The sequence below is a fragment of the Phyllostomus hastatus genome, unplaced genomic scaffold (assembly GCF_019186645.2).
Source record: "Phyllostomus hastatus isolate PE091 unplaced genomic scaffold, TTU_PhHast_1.1 phas_scaffold_129, whole genome shotgun sequence".
In the NCBI taxonomy this organism is placed as follows: Eukaryota; Metazoa; Chordata; class Mammalia; order Chiroptera; family Phyllostomidae; genus Phyllostomus; species Phyllostomus hastatus.
Window position 1 is genome coordinate 10,657,330 of NW_025334009.1, and position 21,062 is coordinate 10,678,391.

The 21,062-nt window shown below is 46.9% G+C and overlaps 1 protein-coding gene across 1 annotated transcript in view; it reads left to right on the plus strand.

The window, feature by feature from the left end:
- The window catches only part of SCN10A (sodium voltage-gated channel alpha subunit 10), an 80,144-nt gene that overhangs the window by 19,369 nt on the left and 39,713 nt on the right, over nt 1–21,062 (plus strand). Inside the window, exons 4-12 of the mRNA XM_045856829.1 lie at nt 1,031–1,159; nt 1,723–1,814; nt 3,440–3,661; nt 4,059–4,122; nt 7,480–7,621; nt 7,769–7,966; nt 8,699–8,869; nt 12,743–13,036; nt 15,628–15,739. Coding sequence (XP_045712785.1) covers nt 1,031–1,159; nt 1,723–1,814; nt 3,440–3,661; nt 4,059–4,122; nt 7,480–7,621; nt 7,769–7,966; nt 8,699–8,869; nt 12,743–13,036; nt 15,628–15,739 — 1,424 coding nt within the window. The remainder of the gene's footprint in view (nt 1–1,030; nt 1,160–1,722; nt 1,815–3,439; nt 3,662–4,058; nt 4,123–7,479; nt 7,622–7,768; nt 7,967–8,698; nt 8,870–12,742; nt 13,037–15,627; nt 15,740–21,062) is intronic.

Consider the following 21,062-nt stretch of genomic DNA (forward strand, 5'->3'; position numbering starts at 1 on the left):
TCAGAAAAGATAGAAGTAAATACATACAGTATGTTCAAACTGCCACATTTAATCAGAAGTCTTCCCATTTCTAAGACCCGTGTTTATGTTTATAATTTATCACCCAAAAGTGGTAATGTATCCAAAGTTGAGTGATTTATGCGTGCATTTGGAGCCCTTTGGTCAGTGGTTCTAAAAGGGTAGTTTCCCCACTGGCAGCATTAGCATCAGCTGGGAACTTGTTAAAAAGACTGATTCTTGGGGCCCCACCCCAGATTTACTGACTGAGAAGCTATGCGGGGAAAGCCTAGAAATCCATGTTTGAACAAGCTCTCCAGGCAGTTCAGATGCTTGCTAGAGCCTGAGAACCACTACTGCAGGTGAGGCAGGGGTTCTGCGCATTCGAGAAACACCGCCCTCCTCTCAACCTGAGCTCCAGACCCGTCCTTTCAGATGGAAGCCACCAAGTGCCCAGCAGATTAAAGCAGCAGTTTGAGATGTCATCCTCTAACAGGGTCCGTCCTCCTGAGCAAATAAATGCTCTTTCTTCCATGACACCTAGCAGTTTCCTGCCTCATATGGCTCTTAGGGATTCCTGAGACTCAGCGTGGTGTGAGAAGAAAAGGCAATTGGAATAGAAAAGTCTGGGGTGGAGAAATGTCACAGGGCCTGGTCCCTCTTCCACATCTTCAGTCATCAGCAGGTTGGAAGAGGAGCCTCCAGCTCAAACTTGGGGCACCTCTGGGAACCTCAGGCAGCAGGACGATCCTTGTTCTGAACTTCAGAGTGGTTCTTCACCTGGCATTGCCCTTTGCCTACCCTCCGAGCAGCCAATGCTGCCAATCATCTCAACCACACACATCCCACCCTGCCCCGCCCACCCCTCAGAGTTCCTCAGTATGAGTCACGTCTCCTCATCCTGCCTTCTTCCCGGTCCCCACCTTGGGGATGATCTTCATGCATTTTCCTTTGGAACAATCCCAGAAGCTCTCCCTCTAAGCTCCTTCCAGGGCACAGTTAATTCTCTTTCCCCACCCTCCCTCCCTCCCAGGTATATCTTCACTGTCATTTACACCTTTGAAGCCTTGATAAAGATACTGGCAAGAGGATTTTTTCTAAATGAGTTCACTTACTTGCGAGATCCTTGGAACTGGCTGGATTTTGGTGTCATTACACTGGCGTGAGTATTTCTCCTTGCTGATGTGTGTGTGTGTGTGTGTGTGTGTGTGTGTGTGTGTGCATGGGGCTTATTGGCACGCCCATGCACACGCTCTTCCAGGCTTCCTTACCTCCATCCAGCTTCCTCATCTGAAAGTGCACAGCTTTCCCAGTCACTTTCCAGTGTTCGTTCCACATCCTCAGGGAGAGGTCAGAGGCCTCAAATCTGAGCTGATAACTAGCATGTCAAAGTAGATCCGCCAAGGTACAGCCTTGCACCCAGCTGACATGAAGGTCTTTCCCTGAGTAACGGTGTCTGCAGAGATGGTTGGCCAAGCCCACATGCCTGAATATCCACCCATACATGTAGCACGGGGGGCCTATAGCCCACAATGCATCTTCTCAAAGATCTTGGGACAATTCAATCTGTGTTAGTGTCAGTTTATAAATGAAAGTGCCATTAGATTCTCTGTCTATTCTGGGTCCTTCCTAGGCTCATGTCACCCCAAATTGTCCTTATCTATGCTGCATGCATTTCTGGGACCCTTTCCTTGCAGAGGTGCTGACTGACTTCTGGTCCTACAGATACATCGGCACAACAGCATCTCTCCCAGGGTTCTCCGGCCTGCGGACATTCAGGGTTCTTAGAGCTTTGAAAACAGTTTCTGTGATCCCAGGTGAGCTACTTTAGCCAGCACATTTATTATTCACAGACCATGTATTGGTGTTCACAGTCTAATGTACCCCTTTGATTTTTCACTAGAGCCCTATAAGGTTGCAGGGCATGACTCTTGCCCCCAGTTATGAGCAAAAGAAACCAATGCCCAGAGAGTAGAAAACACAGTCAGAAGTCCTCATCACTAGTAAGAGGCAACGTGTGACCTGGAAACCTAATGACTTGGATTCCTCCACCAATGCCCTGTCCGCACTACCTCGTGGTCTCACCATTGATAACTGACAAGAAGAAGGTCATGTCCTCATTTTACGTTCTTATTGTGGAAGTCAGGCAAGCCTCCATCTAGTCAGACTTTCATTTATACCTTAAGCCAAAGGTGTAAACTTGAAAATAGGAAAGAAGGGGGAAGGTATCCCAGGGCTCAGGTGAGTGTCGTCACCATTTCCGTAGATCTGAAAGCTCGAGCCTCAGCTCCTTTAGACACATAAAGAAGAAAAGAAAAAAAAAAGAGAGAGAAGAAAAGAATCAGGGAGCCCTTGATTACAGAGAATTCAGAAACAAAAGTAGTTCACCAGAGCTCATCTCATTGGACCTCCATGATCTCTGATGTCACCAGTAGCCCAGGGGAGACTTCCTGGTCTTTCCCAACTTCCCCACATTCCACCCCACCCCACGCCCTCCCCAGGCTTTGGTTAGGGGCTACCCACTTGCTATGGAGATCCCCCTCAGTTGTCACACAACTCTACCACATGCCATCTCCCAGCATGGGGACCAACACAGACAGTGTGGTCCTCAGGGGGTGATTTGTTGACCAAAAGGAAAAGGCAAAGATCAATCCCAGACTGTTTCCCCAGTCAGGGGCCTTCCTGCTATGCTGCCCTTGAAGCTGCTCTCCCAAAGACGGTGAATCCCTTTGTCAGAGCAGCAAATCATCCTTCCTTAAACAAGCAGGGGCCCCATCTTTGCTGCCAGCTGGGCTGAGCTCTGGTGTAGCATCCTCTCAGATGCTCTCTGTTCCCAGTGTCTCTCATGGTTTTGCACTATTGCTGTGCTCATGTCTCTGTGCTTTTTTGTCTATGCCTCTCTTTTCTGTCTTATTCTACTTTCTTGCATCTGTGTGTGTGTGTCTCTCTCTCTCTCTCTCTCTCTCTCTCTCTCTCTCTCACACACACACACACACACACACACACACACACACACACACACAGTGAGATTCATGTGCTCCCAGCCTCAAACTTCTCCCAGAACTGAGCTGAGTGCAGAAAGACAGATGCCAAAAGGACTGGAATGATTTAGTAGCCTCTTGATTAGCACAATGCCTGGAACACAGCAGGTACTCAACAATTCTTTTTTTAAATCGAATTGCTATTGTCAGGAACATATTAGCATTAAGATGATGAGCAATGCATTGCCTGGGTCTCAGTGACCTCATCTTTAAACGGGGCAAGCATCTTTCCTGGGTTCATGCAAGGAACTAGGCTTAGAACTACTCTAGAGTTTGTAAAATGCCTCACACCTGTATGTAGTGAGAGGGTAGGATGGCTAAAATGCAAGCATGCCAGGCTCACATGTGTGCTGTGTGCAGTACCTCATCCATGTGGGAATATTGCTTCTATCTTCCCACAGGGCTGAAGGTCATCGTTGGGGCCCTGATCCACTCAGTGAAGAAGCTGGCTGATGTGACCATCCTCACTGTCTTCTGTCTGAGTGTCTTTGCCCTGGTGGGCCTGCAGCTCTTCAAGGGTAACCTCAAGAACAAATGTGTCAAGAATTGCACAGCTCTCAACGAGACAGCCAATTACTCTTCTTATAAAACACATGAGTGGAATTTCTGCCATAAGGATGAAGGTCTGGTTGGCAAGGGGTGTGGAGCCCCTGTGTACCCACATAGACTTATATTTTGATTCCTCTTTCCTGCTTTAATGCTTTTTCTGAGTTGCATTTTACTTTTGGACCTCCTATTTTTGTTATTAAATGTCCCTTTTACAAGGAAATGAGTTATAAATCCTGGGGCAAGTCATCTTGCCTGTGCTGGGAGAAGCTTGGAGCTAAAGTCAGGGCTCAGCTTTTCCCTTCTCAGGTGGGGCTTTTTCTGTTCTGAGTGTCCTGTGTATGCCCACTGAATTCACATAGCTGAGGTAACTCACCTCTCTGGGACAGAAGACTTAAAAGGCGCTGCCTTCACCACCCAAGGCTTGAGTTCAGAACCATATGCAGAGCTTCCATTTCTCCCTTTATTTTGCAGACTTCTACATTGATAAACCAGGCACTTCTGACCGCCTACTCTGTGGCAATGGATCTGATGCAGGGTGAGTGCCCAACCCATGACATAGCTCCAATGCCCAGCAGTCCTTTCTCCTTGTCATCAACGTTTTTTGGGCAGAGACTAGGCTGTTGGTCCTGAATAAAATGTACAAATGCATAAGCCGTGGCTTCTGCCAGCCTAGGCCTTTGAGGAGGGAGTGTATGAGTTACCTTCTGCTTTGTAACAAACAGCCCCAAGGTTTTGTGGCTTAAAACACCAGCCATTTATTTAGCTCAAGATTCTACACATCAGCATGTTGGGCTGAGATCAGTGTGGTGTTCTTCTGGCATTGCCTGGGTTCACTCATGCATCTCAGGGACAGATTAGCTGGAGGCTAGCTGATCTAGGATGGCTTTGTGGTCTCTCATTCCCCAGCAGGCTAGCCTGGGCTTGTTCCCATGGCAGAGGCAGGGTTCCAAGAAAAAGAGTGAAAGTGTGCAAGGTCTCTTGAGGCTTAGAACTGGCACAAGGTAACTCTACTGCATTCTATTGACCAAAGCAAGTCCCAGGTCAGTCCAGATTCAAGGGGTGGAAAAACAGACCTCACCTTTTGATAGAAGGAGCTGCAACATCATATTACAAAGGGGTGAGGATACGGGGGGGGGAATAATTGTGTCCATTTTTGTAAGAAATCTACCCTAGGAAGGAACTAATATTTGTTAAATATGTTTTGTGTCAAATTCTCCACATTCAATCATCACAGCTCCATCCCATGGGTTTCATTATCCTCACATAACAGAGGAAAAAGCACAGGCATCAGATTTTATAATTTCAAATTCTCACAGAGTCCAGACACATGACAAATGAGAGGAACAGGCTAGGTAGGGGCCATGGCAATGAGAGTGCACACCCCATCAAAAGGGGGCAACCACTGTCCAGCCTTTGGTTGCCACATGGAAATGTTGGATCTCCCTGCTTCCAACTCTTCCAGCTTTTAAAAGAGAAATAGGAAACTTAGATTTTTATGTGAAATCTCCCAACTATTAACATTGGCTACCAATTCCATAAAATGTCTATATGTTGTGAACCAAACAAAATATTTCTGCAAGCCAAATGCAGCATACAAGCTGCCACTTTGTGAGCTCTGAGACATATGCATCAAGATGCTCCACTGTGGAGAGCCATTGCTGTGCTGGAGGCTCTGAGGGCTGGGGCAGCACAGAGAGGTGATAATGAGAGGCTGGGGAGGAGGTCAGGGAGGGTTTCCTGGAGGTGGTAGTTGAGGTGAGAGTTGAGGGGCAGGCAGTATGCCTCCAAGCTGGGTGAACAAGGGATGGTTTGGATGGAGGCCACTCCAGGTGGCAGAACAGGCCAGCAAGGAGGTAGGGGGGCCCCTCAGGGATGCCTGCTGCTTTTACCACTGGAGCAGATGTGAGCAGAGAGAGTTCAGGCAACAGATCAGAAAGGCTTACCACTCCCAAGTCCATGGCTGGGGGCCTGGTAGACCAGAGCCTGCACAACCCCACTCTCTGAGTAGCTGACAGCCCCAAATGGAACTGGTAGAGCTCTGCCTTAACCAGCTCACTAGAGAAATAATCTCAGATAGAGCTAAGGGGTGGGGACAAACAGGAGAATTTGATCAACATAGGCTTCTTGACTTCTTTTCTTCACAAATTAAATTGGCATTTAGTTCTTTGACTCAGGGAGAAGATTACTCCAATATCAGCTTTCATTTGCCCTTGACTTTAATTTAGACCAAAGGCCCATCAATGACCGTTTCCCATCTGAATAATGGCACTTCTCATGGCAGTGGCTCCACAGTAGCCCAAGCACAACTGGTGGTAAATTTATGGGGTCTATCCATGAGCACCCTGTCAAGCTCCAAGAGAGGCCAGACCTCTTGCTAGGCAGGTCCTGGCCAGGTATTGAAGAAGTGGATAGGGCTGGGATGGCGAGTAGAGGCCATCTCAGGACAATGGGCAGAGTAAGTCCTGAATGGCATGCTGTGACCACAAAACCTTGAGGCTATGCTGGGCTTCCAAGAAGGAGAGCCCCGAGCAAAGGCCCACACTGACCAGTGCTACTGTGGGAGGAAAGCCTGGGGTGTTGAGGTGGAAGACACATACTAGGAAATACTTGATGATTTTCAGCATTCCGTCACATGCATTGTCTCAGTCCATCCTCCTGGTAGCTTCAGGTTAAAAGCAGCAGGAATTTAAATTTGCATTTTATATATCACAGTTACTATGCTGAAGTCAGCATGCAAAAGGCCTTGCACCATGGTTTCATGTAATTCTCAGAGCAGTTAGCTGTTGATGTGTAGCAGCCACACAGTATTCTATGGCAGACCTAGAGATAAGGCTGCCTTCAGTGTTCACTAGCAAACCTACAGGTGATGGGTTGACTTGCTCCTTGGGAGAGCAAATCAAAATTTGGTCTTGGTTTAAATATGGGTCTACAATGTCTGGAAACCAAGGTGGAAGATAGAATTGGGATTGACTATTATCAAGTTGCTGGGACTCCAATCAGTGGTATGGGTTCTAGGAGTGAGTGTTCACATTGACATCTGAAACAAGGAGAGCCCCAGAGGCTGGTGTTAGTGGGGAAATCCTAGGGGAGTAGAATCCAGAATACAAACACAGCATCACTGCATCCTTGACCAGTTCATCCCACTGAGGTGGATGAGAGCACTCCACATACCCTGGGCTCAGAGGTGCATTTCTCGACATCAGTTTACCCACTTATTGAGAGAGAGGAATCCAGCACTCCCACCCCAATGCTCACCAAGCAATCATCTTCGATTTGACCTTCCTTTATTGGTCAGTCTTCATAGGCTTCCGGACAGTTATATTTCTCCTTTTAAATAAATACGTTGCATCTGTTTGGGTTTAGGAACTGACTTCTCTCTGAACCTCAATTTCCACATCTGTAAAAAGGATGTGGAGATGGTTAAATTAGAGCATTTGCAAAGCATTTAGGTGAGAGAGGGGAACGCAGTAAGTGCTCAGTCAGTAGGAAATGTTTTCATTGTTATCTGTACTTGGTCACTGAACTTGGCTAATGTGAGTCCTCCTTCAATGGGCAATTCTGCAGGTGATCCAGCAGGCTCAGGTTTTAAGTCTGTGTTATTTGTACTGACTCTCCCTCCCCTGGTATGAACTTGCAAAAAGCTTGTAGCCTTGTGGGGTCATGTCTGAGCTGACTTTCCCCAGGCCACTCCCTCCTGTGTGAAACTCTGAAGTGACTATTATCATCCCATTTTATGGGCAAGAGAAACTGAGACCTAAAGAAACTAAGTGTCCAAGGTCATCCAGCTCATAAGAGGAAGTCCAGGCCTTGAACTCCAATCTTTCCACAGCCCTGGGCTGACTTGCCCCCAAGTCAGCTGTGTAATTGACAACCTTCTTTCTTCTTGCTGCAGCCACTGCCCTGAAGGTTATTTCTGCATGAAGACATCTGACAACCCTGATTTTAACTACACCAGCTTTGATTCCTTCGCTTGGGCTTTCCTCTCACTGTTCCGCCTCATGACACAGGATTCCTGGGAACGCCTCTACCAGCAGGTATTGATCTACATGTTCCCATACAGACTTGGCTGAAGGCTAAGGGGTGGGCTTCAACATCGCTACATATTTCCTGGAGCAGCCTGACAATGTCAGGGGCCCATCTACTCTGAGTACATGTCTCTTTCCTTTCTCTTGAATCTGCAGACCCTGAGGGCTTCTGGGAAAATCTATATGATCTTTTTTGTGCTTGTCATCTTCCTGGGATCTTTTTACCTCGTCAACTTGATTTTGGCTGTGGTCACCATGGCCTATGAGGAGCAAAACCAAGCAACCATTGATGAAATTGAAGCCAAGGAGAGGAAGTTTCAGGAGGCTCTCGAGTTGCTCCGGAAGGAGGAGGAGGTCTGTGAGGAGTGAAAGCTTTGTGAAGCCTGTTGCAGGCCGTACATTCTTGGGGAGAGGTCTGGACAAGTCACTTAGATTAAGGCTGTCATTCTCTGGAAGTTTAGGAAGGTTTATCTTACCTCAGGGATCATCTTAAGTCAGGTTTTCTCAACAGCAACAACAAAAAATAAGAACCCAAGTGAAGATGTTAGGCAAGTGATTTATTGAGCGATGCTCCCAGAAGAAGGAGAGTGAAGGAAGCAGGGTGGGGGAGGGGAAGAATTAAATGAGAACGTGGCCTCAGCCAGAGACAACATTCGGCATGATCCCTTGGGAACTGTGAATGTGACTAGTACCACAGAGTCAGCCCATCTAACTTGAGGCAAGAGGGCTGGCCTGTTGTACCCCCATACCTGCCCCAGCCAAATATACAGTCAAAGGAAACTTTGCAGAATGCCTCAGCTATGAACCATTAGCAGCTAACACTCAGACAGCTGGGGATGAGTGTACTGGCCCGGTAAAAGGGATCTGGGCAGGTCATCAACAGGTTCTCCTCCACTGTGTGAATGAGGGAGGTGACCTAGAAGTAGCTCTTCCCACCATGTCTCAATCCCATTTCCACCCAGGTCCTAATCTTGGCCTCCTCTGTTCCAGATGTCCTCACTTCTGGGACACCCTGTGTCTGGGGGATACATTTATGCTAAGTTCAACCAGATGCTGTTGGCTGCAGCTGCTCTTCTCTCTCCTCAGGTGCTGGCAACAATGGGGATTGACACAGCCTCTCTCCACTCCCACATTGGATCACCTTTAGCCTCCAAAAGTATCCATGATAAAAGGCACAGAATGAGGCCAAGGGTATCAGAGGGCTCTGCAGATGACAACAAATCACTCCAATCTGAGCCTTACAACCAACGCAGGATGGTAAGGGGCTCAGGTCTGTGCTGTAAAGATCACCCACCTTTGCAGCTGTTGTGGACAGTAGATTGAAGTGGGAAGTGGTTTGCAACTGGGAGGTAGCTGGAGGCACAGATATTAGGAGGCTGTGTTAGTAATTCAGACTGCCCCCAAATTGTGACCTATACTAGGACAAGGTCATTATGGATGGGAATAGGAGGTGGATTATAAAGGGTTTTATGGGTAGGCATGGAATCAACAAGACTGGGACTGTGGAATGTGGTAAAAAGGAATCCAAAATGACTCCCAGGTTTCCAGACTGGGCAATTAGATGGGTGGTGATTCTAAGAGAGGAGCACCGCAGAAAGAAGCCAGGTGTGTAGGAAAGGCAGTGAACACATATTTGGCATGATTTTGAGGTGTCTGTGGACCTGTGGACATCAAGGGTTAGCTTCCTTCTGACACACTGATCTGTGATTCTGGATCAGGGAGGGCAGTTCTTGTCCATGGTTCTGAAATCATTTGCCTACTTCTTTCTGACCTCATGCCTCAGCCCCTGCAGCTCAAATTCCCACCTATTGTTAGCACAGAAGATCCAAGCCCCCATCTCTGTGATACAGTCCAGCCTAGGAATTACCTTAGAGCCTCACTTCAGATTCTGCAGCAATTCTGCCCCCCCTCCATAACCTCTACTTCCCAATCTAAGATTCACTGTACTCACCAAATTTCCTCCCACCACCTCCTCCCTTCAAAGTCTTGTGTACCCCATATATTGCCCCTTCCACAAGCCTAAGAGATAATAAGCCCTTTGTAGAACTCTCATAGTATGGGAAAGAGGATTAAAATGGCTATTTTTCAGGCCTTCTGACCCTCACTTCCTTCTCTATCTCTTTTCCTGTGTTCTTCTGAAGGATATTCTACTTTTTGGAATACTGTCTCTCCAACCCTCAAATCTATGTGTGCATATCAGTACACAGACATGCTCACATGCACACTGGCCTCAGAGACACCCACACTTCAGCATCTATCAGAGTGTGTGCCCTTCTTTTTCTTGCTCTGCCTCTTGAGCAACACCCAGCATGCACAGGGCACAGTTCAGAAGATGTTTCAAAGGGGATTTGACTAGGGCTTTGACAATCACAGAACAGAATGAATCACAGCTTCCATGGCAATGTCAATGACACTCTGAATTGGGCTTTAATTTCCTCCATTCACTCAGCCCCACATAAATCAGCACCTGGATGTCCAATAACTGTTCAGTGTATGTGGTTGTCTCTCCAGCTAGGCTCACCTTCAAAGGGAAAAAAAGAGGAACTCTATGTTGTTAATTCAACAATACTAGATGTTTGATATAAAGAGATGACTAAAACATGGTCTCTTTCTCAAGGACTTCCCATTCGGATGGAGGAGGCAGATATAAAAGCAGCCATGCGTTCTATACTACATTAGGGACACAGGCGTGGTATTTGGGAAATATAAGAGGAAACATGACTCTTAGGGGTGTGGGGGGTGTATCTGGAAAAGCTTCACTGGGGGAGGGAATAATGGAAGTGAATAGTAAATAGTGAGTAGGGGGTCCTCCAGTTATTGAGGACTGGGAGGGCTCAGGAGGCATATTTTCCAGGCACAAAGAAGATCGTGTATGAGCAAAGACAGAAAGGTGCCATTTGGGTAGTTTTTAAATGCTAATTGATTAATTGCAGTCCGTTCAAGAAAGCATCCCCTTCCCCTTTTCCCAGGTATATTATTGTGGTAAATAGACCACAGGAAGTTTTTACATAAAGCCATTTTCTTATCATCAGAAATGAGAGAATGGGTGGGGGTAGTTAGGAGAGACAAGCCAGGGTTTCGGGCAATCCACAGGACATGAGTTAGCCCTCTTGAGTGATGCATTTCAAGGCAAGTCTAATACTTATGTTCAGAAATCATTGCCTACAATAGGTTAATTCTGAAATATTTAATTGGTGGCTAAGGGGGCACTGCCTGTCTCATATGGGACCAAAATTTTTCTCCTAATTTCTTCCCTGATTTGCCTATTGCCCAGTACAAATAACTCACTTGTCCAATCTTTAATAAAGGTTTATTGACTCTGTACCTTTGCTTCAAAGGTAGGAAGGATTTGTGGGAGTTTATGAGTTCCGTAGTCCTTGGACATCTATACTAGGCAAAAGAGTACTCTGTTTATAATTTCAGGATGGCAAGGATGGTTGCAGAACAGCATTGGGCTCAAAATATTCAAAAAGGAAACTTCAGTTCAGTTGGATAAGGGGATAAGTAAGGAGAACTCAAACTGACAACAAGGTGTCCCAACTTCAGTACTTTAGTGAATAAAAGGACTTGTCAGTGTAAAAATAATCCAAACCTGTAGATAATTTTTCTGAGTTTATCTGAGCCAAATTGATGACAATTGCTGGAAATGAAAATCTCAATGGATTGAGAAAATGCTCCTGAAAAATGGCAGACTTACCACTTATTTTATACATCAGAATCAAAGTGGGAGATGTAAGGGGGTTACCTGGGTGAGGGATTAGAGAGGCAGGAGAAAGGAAAGCAGGAAAATAGCTGAGATTGGATAAAAAGTAAAATTTATATCGGTAGATATAGGATAGTTAACAATTAACATTTACAGCATATAGAGATGGTAAGTGGAAGCACAAGATACCAATGAGGGGTTTTATGGTCTTGTGTTCTGGTGGGAGATTGTGCCCTCAGGGGTTTGGGAAAAGGGGATCACTGGAACATGAACATTCCTAGATGCAAAAAGACAATGGACAAGCTCAGTTAAAGTACAGATTGACTTTTGTCAAGGAAAATACCAGCCTAGGACACGACTACCTGCCATCACTCACCTTTAGTTGGGAAGTTTGAACTTCAGACCCTCTTATGTGTTTGTAAGGCCCACCATGCCGGCCTCCCCTGAGCTTGTCAGGTTTGTATGTGGCCCCCTTTTTGTCCACAGAATTAACGGAGGGGGAAATTTTCAGCAGCATGATCAGAGTTCGGTAGGCAGTCAATGTTTAGGTTTTAGAAATACTTTCTATGACCTGCTCCTGGGTGGGAGTGCCAGCCATAATTGATAACTCGTTAGGGTCAGCCTCCCACAGTGGTCGTCGGCACTAGCTGACCCAGCCGACTGACTCCAGGGGCTCTGGGCCTATGAATTCTCTCCTTTTCTCTGGCAACGGTAAGCCACAGTTTTCTCAGAGGAGGATTTTGATGGGAAATGTTTATTGATTTGGAGGAATATCATTATTCTTCCAGGAAATTAGGCTGTAACTCTCCCTTCAATCTCCCCATTGTTGACGGTTCAAAGTTTGCCTCAAGGGATCCTGGAAGCTCATTACATTACAGAGGCCTTGTCTGCTCCTTTGCAGCACAAACTCTCACACCCATGCAGGCTGATTCTAATGAATTGTAGAACCTAATTTTCAGGCAATAAAGTGCACTCAGTCATTCAACAACCATTTACCAAGCATGTTCCAGAACTGATGTGCATAATAGAGTCTCCTTAGGTCACAACTTTGCTGGATGGAGCAGCCCCGTGGCCAAAGGATGGCAAATAGCTGACACGTCCCATTGAACCACAAGGTTGTCCTCTAACATGTCCTTGGCCGTGAGGACCTATTTGCTAATATTAACCACCCTGTAGTTTCTCATCCATCTTGGCTCTTCCCCAGGTTGTGTCAAGAATATTTTTTCCCCAATTCTCTCTCTATTCTCCCCCTATTCTCTTGGTTCACCGAGAAACCCCTTAGATCTGTGTCCTTCATTTGCTAATAGAAGGTCTTGGGAATAAGAGCAGGGAAATGGGAGTGAGTGGAGGGAAGTGCTGAGCTCTGGATTTTCCTGCAGGATGACCTCCCAGCCTCCCTCTTTCCTGTCCTCTGGGGCAATGCCCAGTCTTTCCTAGGTCTCACCTCTGGGCGACGCCGGGCCAGCCATGGCAGTGTGTTTCATTTCCGGGCCCCTGCCCAGGAGGGTTCATTCCCTGATGGAGTTACCGATGATGCGGTCTTTCTCGGAGACCGTGATAGCCGTCGAGACTCCCTGCTGCTGGGTGGGAGTACCCGCCAGCCAGGCCCTCCCTCTAGGAGCCCAGTGCCTCAACCTGCCCACCCTGGACCAAGGCATGGAGAAGATGGGCACCTCACACCGCCCACTGGTGAGCATGGGCCTGGAGTCACGGAAGTCTTGGTGAGTTTGTGAATGTTCTAGACTCTTTGGGGATGCCCTCCAGCTAGAGGCCTTGGGCCAAGAAGTCCAGAGTGTCACATGTGGATGGACCCTTTGGATATCATGCTGCCCAGCACCTCCATCTACCCCCATTTTACCAACAGGGCAAGTAAGACTCAGAGAAAGACTGGGTTTACCTAGGTCCAACAGGTTTTCTGGTTTACTCTGTACACTGATACAGATTCTTTTCCAGTCGATCCCACAGTTTCTTCAGTGTTTCTCTGTCCTCACTCACTACCACTGCTTTAGGGATAGATCTGCTTGCTCTCTGGATGAGTATGAGAAAAATGGAAGGTTCTCTCCCTACCCGTGGCTCTGTGCAAGCTACCCTGGGCTTGGCAAATGGGACCCAGAGAAATCCTGGGAGATGCTATGGACTGAGCTCAAGAGAAGCAACATATCCCTTGCTTTCTTCAGAGAAGCAATAACTTGCCAGATGCACAATGTAAGCAGCAGTGACTAACTGGCCAGCACTCTTAATAGAATAATCACAGAATGTAATGCCAAACCAGGGACTCCTCATTGGATTGGGAGCCATGGCATGATGTGAGCTCTCTGTCCAGTTGCGGTAATGATGCTGCCAGTGTATTTCAGTTGCCCTCTCTGGCTAGCCACAGACACAGAGCAGTTTGCAAACAGACTTGGGAATAGACCATGTATTACAGGGCTCCCCTGACTAGGATGAGTCTTGCAGGGATAGCTCAGCTCCATCTCCGATGGGATGCCAGCAAGAGACAGATGAACCACTCCAACAGGCAACTGGAAAGAGTTGAGTGGAGTATTTACAGAGAGTGGGTGGGGCTCTGGGGGCTAAGAAGGGACAGTGAAGCCCCTAGAGACCAGCACGGTGGGAAGCTGTGTGTGCCTAGGCTGGAGAGGTGAGGGAAAGGACCAGAACCAGGACCTGGCAAGAACAGCCACTGTGTGTTTGAGGTGGCCTGATAGAACTTGTAATTTCAAGTGTAGAACTGCAGCCAACACCCAGCCACAGGCCAGCAGAGGAGAAACAGGGGGTACCCTCCCAGCCTCTAATCTCCTATATGCACTTCCCGTTGACCAAACCCAACCAGAGCAGAGGGTGAGGGTGATGCAGTTTGTACAAGTCACTCTTCCTGGGTACAGAGCTGGGCAAAGAAGGGAGAGTAGGTCTCCAAGGACCAACAGAGTCCTAAAGTCAAAGCTAGTCTACAGAGCCTCCTTGGAGGTGACTTAATATTCTAGAAAATGCCTCATTCAAGAAACCTTATTATTGATCCCTACATTACCACTTCCCTAGATATGGCAACATCAATGCACTTTCATTAAATTATTTGGCCTGTGCAAGATTAAGTCTTTAAGCCCTTCTGTGTCACACAAACCTAGGTTCCAATTCCTTAAATTCTTCAAGCCTCTGTGTCTCCCCTTGTAAAAAGTCTTCTAAGTAGCGAAAAGGTTAAATGGAAGAATAAAGTGCCTACATTTTTTAAAGATTTTATTTATTTATTTTTAGACAAAGGAGGAGGGGGAAGAAAGAGAGGGAGAGAAATGTCACTGTGTGGTTGCCTCTCACGTGGCCCCCACCAGGGACCTGGCCTACAACCCAGGCTTGTGTTCTGACTGGGATTCGAACCAGTGACACTTTTGTTCACAAGCCAGTGCTCAGTCCACTGAGCCACACCAGCCAGGGCTAAAGTAAAGTGCCTACAATTATATATATGTGTCTGACAAATAACAACTAATATCTTTGGTTGAGTCCTCATGGTTAGAAACTTTCTAAACATGCTTCATACTTATTTTAGCACCTGCTGCATACCTGTGAGCTTCACCTATGATAGAGGTTCGATAAATCCTTGTTGAATTTGGGTTCTGAATGTTTTGCATGGTGCTGAACCAGCTGTTGTGGGCCTCGGATTCCCCATGTCGAGTGTGTGTATCTGTGGCTAGAGTTAGGGGCCTGGTCCAAAACCCAGACAGAACTTTGGATTGAAGGCCCAAAGAGGGAAGCATCGAAAGGATTGTATTAGTCAGTCAAGACACACAAATGTCCCCTGAGAAAGAAAGAGATGGTGTGGAATTAGAACCCAGGTTGTATGTTGGGGAGGAAAGTGGGCCAGTTAGAAAGGTGGTCCAGAAAGTCTAACAAAGAGTAGGAAGTATGCATAAATGTCCTATGTGCAGGCCAGAGGATGTCTCATAATGACTGCCTGGCTCACTGTTCCTTCTCCCTTTGGCAGAAACCTCAGAGACCCTTGAGGTAGCCTGCTCCCACCCTGGTGCCCAGGTCCCTGTCCTAGGGCAGGAGTTTGCAGAGTCTCAGGGAAGCCCTGGTTACTCTATTAGCTGCAGACCTGGACTCTGATTGTACGCCAGCTCTTTGTCCTGGTCTTCATGCTTGAGCTCTTACCCCAAGTTCAACAGCAGCCCGCAATCCACCAAGCATGGCTACTGAGGATCACAGCTTCACTGAGCAACTGGCAACTACATGAGACTGGCCAATGAGAGGCTGAGGAACCACTCTGCCACTGAAAACTTCAGGTTGGAGGAGTGTCCTGACCCTGTTTGTGTCCCTGCAGGCATTGGAAGCAGGACAAAAGAAGACTTTCTTATCAGCAGAATACTTGAATGAACCTTTCCGAGCCCAAAGGGCAATGAGTGTGGTCAGTATCATGACTTCCGTCCTGGAGGGTAAGTGCTACTCAGTGGAAGGTCGCTGTCCCGAGTCCCCGTGTGAGCAGCAGAGGGGATGCCCCAAACTCAAGTCAAAAGGCATCCATCTCTGTGTCCTGATATCCTGCCCTTATTTTGTGCCTTTGGCACCAACACCCTTAATCAATGAGGGTTTTTTTTTAATGTGGATAATCTTTCAAAACCAATAGACTCCAAAGGCTGAAATGCCCGAATCCCTCTCTTGTTCACATGTACCCACAAAACTAGGTTTTAAAAAGGGATCTGGCAGGCACCAGAGAACATCAAGCTACCACTCAGGTATGCAAGAAATTTAAGTCATTAATTTTCACACATGGCAAAATTATCCTAATGTTTTCCTGGCTAGAATTTTTATGGTTCTAACTTAATTTCTGTCTCAAGCCCAATCATGCTGATCTTTGGAAAAATCATTTAAATAAATTAGCCAATTTAACCAAATTCTTGTCGATTCAGGGTTTCATCATTTGAGTGGGAATCCACTCAGTTTCCACAGGGGTGCATCTAAGTTCCAGTTGCTTACACCAAGCCAAGGGACTGGCTCCAGATCAAGGCCACCTGACTCTCAAGTTCCCAAACAGCAGGGCTGTGGCCTCCTTCCCCTGAGGACGAGGCCTGTCTTCTGAGCCAGTCTTTTTTTTGCCTCTGGCTATGGAAAGTATGGCCTTCATCCTATCCAGTTATCTGTCTCCCCTAGACTCATTTAAAATGCCCTGCACTGGAGAAGGGAGCCTGGATGTAGGTGTGCTCCCGAGAAGATGTCTGGTGTGCTCTCCCCTCAGCCCTGGGCGTTATCCTTACTCCAGGGGAGTTAACAGTAGACAATATGAACCAAAAAATGTGTGAGGGATTTGCAAACAGAACCAACATGTGCCTTACTTTTTCGGTGAAGCCAGAGGTGGTAGGCTTCAGAGAGGGACCTCCATGCCTGGCATGGGAAATAAATTGTGGAATAGAATAGAATGAGCCAGTAAAGTACCTGAGTAGGGAAGGCCTGGGGCAGCCTTGGAGGGTGCTCTTGGCCCCAGGAGGACAGTGTCAGGCGATGACCTCACCCCCACTGGAAGCGTTGGAAGGAAACGAGTGAGAGCCACATAAGGAACCTGGAGATGCAAAGAGGGAGCAGCCACCTCCATGGCCCTCCCGTCAGAAACCAGGTTGGGAGCCATGGCAACTCAAGCAAAATGCACTTGGCAGTGACTAAGGACCAGCTCAGCCCTCCACCTGGAGCGCCCCCAGAACTCAGATACAACCTCAGACAATGAAGTAGTAGCAAACATTGAAATGACTGAAACAAACTCCCCAGGATGGCTCGTTGAAGTGTAAACTGAATGCAATTATGGGGAGGTGGGGAGGGAGAAAACCCTAAGTTACATTTCTTGCATACCTGAGCTTGTCTTCAGAGAAATAGGTACACATTCCAGTAATAACAATGTATACAGACACATATGTTATTTTTCCTCTTTGGTAATTACTTAATAATTACTTCTCATTGTAATAGTGTCTGCACACCATTTTTTGTGGCTTCAAAGAATTTCACCCTGCTGCTATGCCCGTGATTTTTTTGTTAGCCAGATAGATTCCTGGGAATTTTTTTTTTTGCTATTAGTCATCAAACAGCAAACATTAAATACAAACAGCTTGCTTTTTCATTTATTCCCCAGAAATGTCAAGCTTCCTCCTTCCCTCCTTTTTAATGTATTCATTCATCAACAAAAGTTTTTTGAGCACCTGCTATGTGCCTGGCATTGTTCCAGCTGCTGAGAATTCAGTGAACAAGACAGGAGCCTGCCTTGGAGAATCTGCATCTTAGGGGCCGGGGAACACAGATAATAAGCACAAATAGATATTCAGGGAGTGATAAGAAGTAAAGGAAAAAATTAAGTAAGGAGGAAGATGGAGAGTGAGGGCTAACAGAAGGGGTTGTTTTAGATAGGAGGGTTGGAGAAGGATCTTTTCCCGAAGGAGACCAGAAATCTAAATGGAGTAAGGGAATCAGGCTTGTGAGGACCTAAGGGAGAGAGTTCCAGACAGATGAACGGCAAATGCAATGCATTTTGTAGCAATGAGACGAGAATGAACAAAACATGTGTCCCAAACCCATCCCAGTTTAGGTAAGAACAAAGGCAATTTCAGCTGAATGAGGGCAGTAGAGATCACAGGTCCTAGAGGCTGGCCGTCAGCATTTGCACCCTGGCTCTGCCACTGACAGTGATCTGTGCCATCTCAGGGCTCCAGTAATTGCCTTGTGCCTCAGTCTTCTCCTTTGTAAAGCATAAAAATATGCAGTAGGTTATAAATTCCATGGGAGCAGAGAGGTATGTGTTTGACTCACAGCTGGAATGCCAGTACCTAGAAGAGAAGTGCATGGCACATAGTAGGTACTCAACAAACAGTTGGTAAATGAATGGCAAATGAGTGTGATGTACAAATGTGATAAGAGGGTGGGGGGTGATGCTAATTTATAATGACCAGAACCAATGAACAGGCGTTGTCAGGTATCCTGAGACAGGACTGATTTTCCCTCAAGGAAGATGCTGTAAGAGTACATGGGGAAAGGCAGGAGAAACAATGACATTTTTGTGAGAATTATGGCTAAAGGTGACCTTAGATGAGGTCAAAGGGGTCAAAGGTTTTTGAGCATAGGGCAGATGAGCTGTGATCTGCTCTGGTTGAACATTATATCCTCTATACCCATGGCATCCACGGAGGACGCTTGATGCTGTCAGAATTGTGATAGGATTTACAAAGGCCACCATGCTGGGGTGATTGTGCTTGGGAAAGTTTGGCCCAAGCCAATAAGCACTTGGCAGTTCCCTGCAGTCGGGGCACATGGACCATCTATGCTGGGCATGCAAACTAAGACTTGACCGTTGTGCAAGCCAGAGACCAGAAGCAGGAGCACAGCCCAGTCTCTGCCCTCGTGCTGAGTGGGAGAGAAGGACATGGAACAAGGTACTGCTGGGGCGCTGAGTGTCTTGAAGGAAAAGTGCAGGGTGCCAAGTGAGATATGGTGAGGTTAGCCGGTGGTTAGGGATGTATTCCAGACACAAATAAGAGCAAAATCCCTGAAGCAGAAGAGAGCCTGACACTTAAAGAAATGAAAAAGCCTGCTGGAGTCAGAGCATAGAGAGCCAGGAGGGGAGGGGGTTGAAATAAGGCTAGAAAGATGGACTGGGGCCAGACCCACAGAACTTCCTAGACCATATTAATGATTTTGGACTTCATCCTAAGAGCAGCGAGGTGCCACTAAAAGATTGGAGGGAGAGGAGCTACATTTGCATTTTATAAAGGTTACTCTGGATACACGTAGAGAATGGAATTAAGAGGGGAAAGGTGTTGGCAGGGGAACCAGTTAGGAGGAAACCAGCAGAAAGGTGGCAGTGGCTGGACTCCAGCGTGGTGGCGGTGGGGAAGACAGGAAATGCACGCATCTGAGCGCTCTCTTGGGGCAGAAGATTCGAGACTTGGCAGTTCACATGATTCTGGCACAAGCAACTGAAAGGATGCTGGTGCAGGGACATACAGGGAACACTGTTGGGGAGCCGGGGCGGGGAGGGGGGGTCACCGGGGAAAGACTCTGAGCTGAGTCTGGGACATACTGGGTTTCAGGAGCCCCTGAGACATCTAGGTAGGGGTGCCCAGTAGGAAGTTGGTTTTATGATAAATGGGTCTAGAGCTCAGAAGTTAAGAGTGCCCTAGAGATAGAGCATTGAAAGCAGTTTGAATATAGATGGTGACTTTGAAATGGTGCAAGTGGTTAGGTGACATTGAAGGAATCAAGTAAAATGAGAAGAAGTCCTGGGACAGGGTTCTCAGAAACAACATCTAATGATTGAACAGAAGAAACGGAGTGAACAGAAGAGGGTAAGAAGGGATGCCCAGAAATAGGAGACCGAGAAGAATACTCCACAGAGTCAAGGGTCTAAATTCCTTCAAGAAGTATGGAAAGGTCAAAAGAGGCAATGCTATAGAAACATCAAGTAAGATCCAGTCTAAAGAAAGTCCAGGGCTCTAGTCACGTGAATGTGTTTGGTGATTGAGCAAGCGGGGATTGGTGGAGTGGGGGATTACACAGAGATGCACTGGAGGGGATTGAAGAATAAACGAGAGGTAAGGAAGTGGAGATATTATATATAGACAACTTTTCCAAGATGCTTTTCTGTGAAGAGGAGGAGATAGTAAAATGATATTATGGTGTAAGTAAAGTTAAAGGAAGTATTTTTTGTTTTGTTTTCATATGTGGCTTTTTTAAAGATTTTTTAAATTTATTTATTTTTAGAGAGGGAAGGGAGAAAGAGAGAGAGAGAGAAACATCAATGTGTGGTTGCTGGGGGCCGTGGCCTGCAACCCAGGGATATGCCCTTACTGGGAATCAAACCTGAGACACTTTGGTTCGCAGCCCGCGCTCAATCCACTGAGCTATGCCAGCCACGGCTGTATGTGGCTTTTTTAAAAGGACATTTCCATGCTAATGGGGAGGATCTGTGAGAATGGGAGAGCTGGAACGTAAATAAAAGAGGGAATGTTCTGTAGATTCTTCACATTGCCAGCGGGAGAGAATGCACAAATGGAGACACTGGCTGTTAAAAGAAGCAGGGGACCCCTCTTTAATTGTAACCTAAGGAAAGGGTTACTATTCTTTCTGGAATAGTTTTTTTGCAGAAGGCTCTTTGGGAGAGGAACCGTGATTGTGTTGCAAGCTAACAAGTGCATGATTCTTTTAGCCTCTGTCTCTCCCCAGACAATCAACATCAGCAAAGTGAAGGCTGTTTACAAGGCTGAGTCTCTGCCTGTCCTGCCTCACAGATAGGCTGCTTCCTGCCACAATGGAGTCTCTGCAAGATTCCTCATGCAGCACTACTTCCTGTGCTTCTTCTCAGCGCCAGGGAGAGGCGTGGCTAGGGGGCGATGGAGGTGGGAGGAGAGAGGAGGAAATCAGAATAGCAATCTGGAATGCTGAAAGAGTGTACTGAAATAGAGAAGCATGGCAGGATTTCTGGGCAGCAACCAGCTGGGGCTCATGAATCCCTAGTGCGGCCAGTCAGCATAGTTGTGTACTTTTTCCAACCAAGTTCAGCTGGTTGGGTGCAGGTGCAGAGAAGTCTACACATTGGGTTTATTCCGGGTTGGGGTTCTGCCAGGCAAGTACAATGGAGGGGGAGAGGGGCAAGGGAACTGAGGGTGTCTGCAAAGGGACAGATGGAGGGATGGACATGAACTCTAAGTTGAGAAGTAAAGATATGCCATGGGTGATTAGCAGTGAAAAAGTGTCAGATCCATGTTTTGGACCACTGAATGTGGA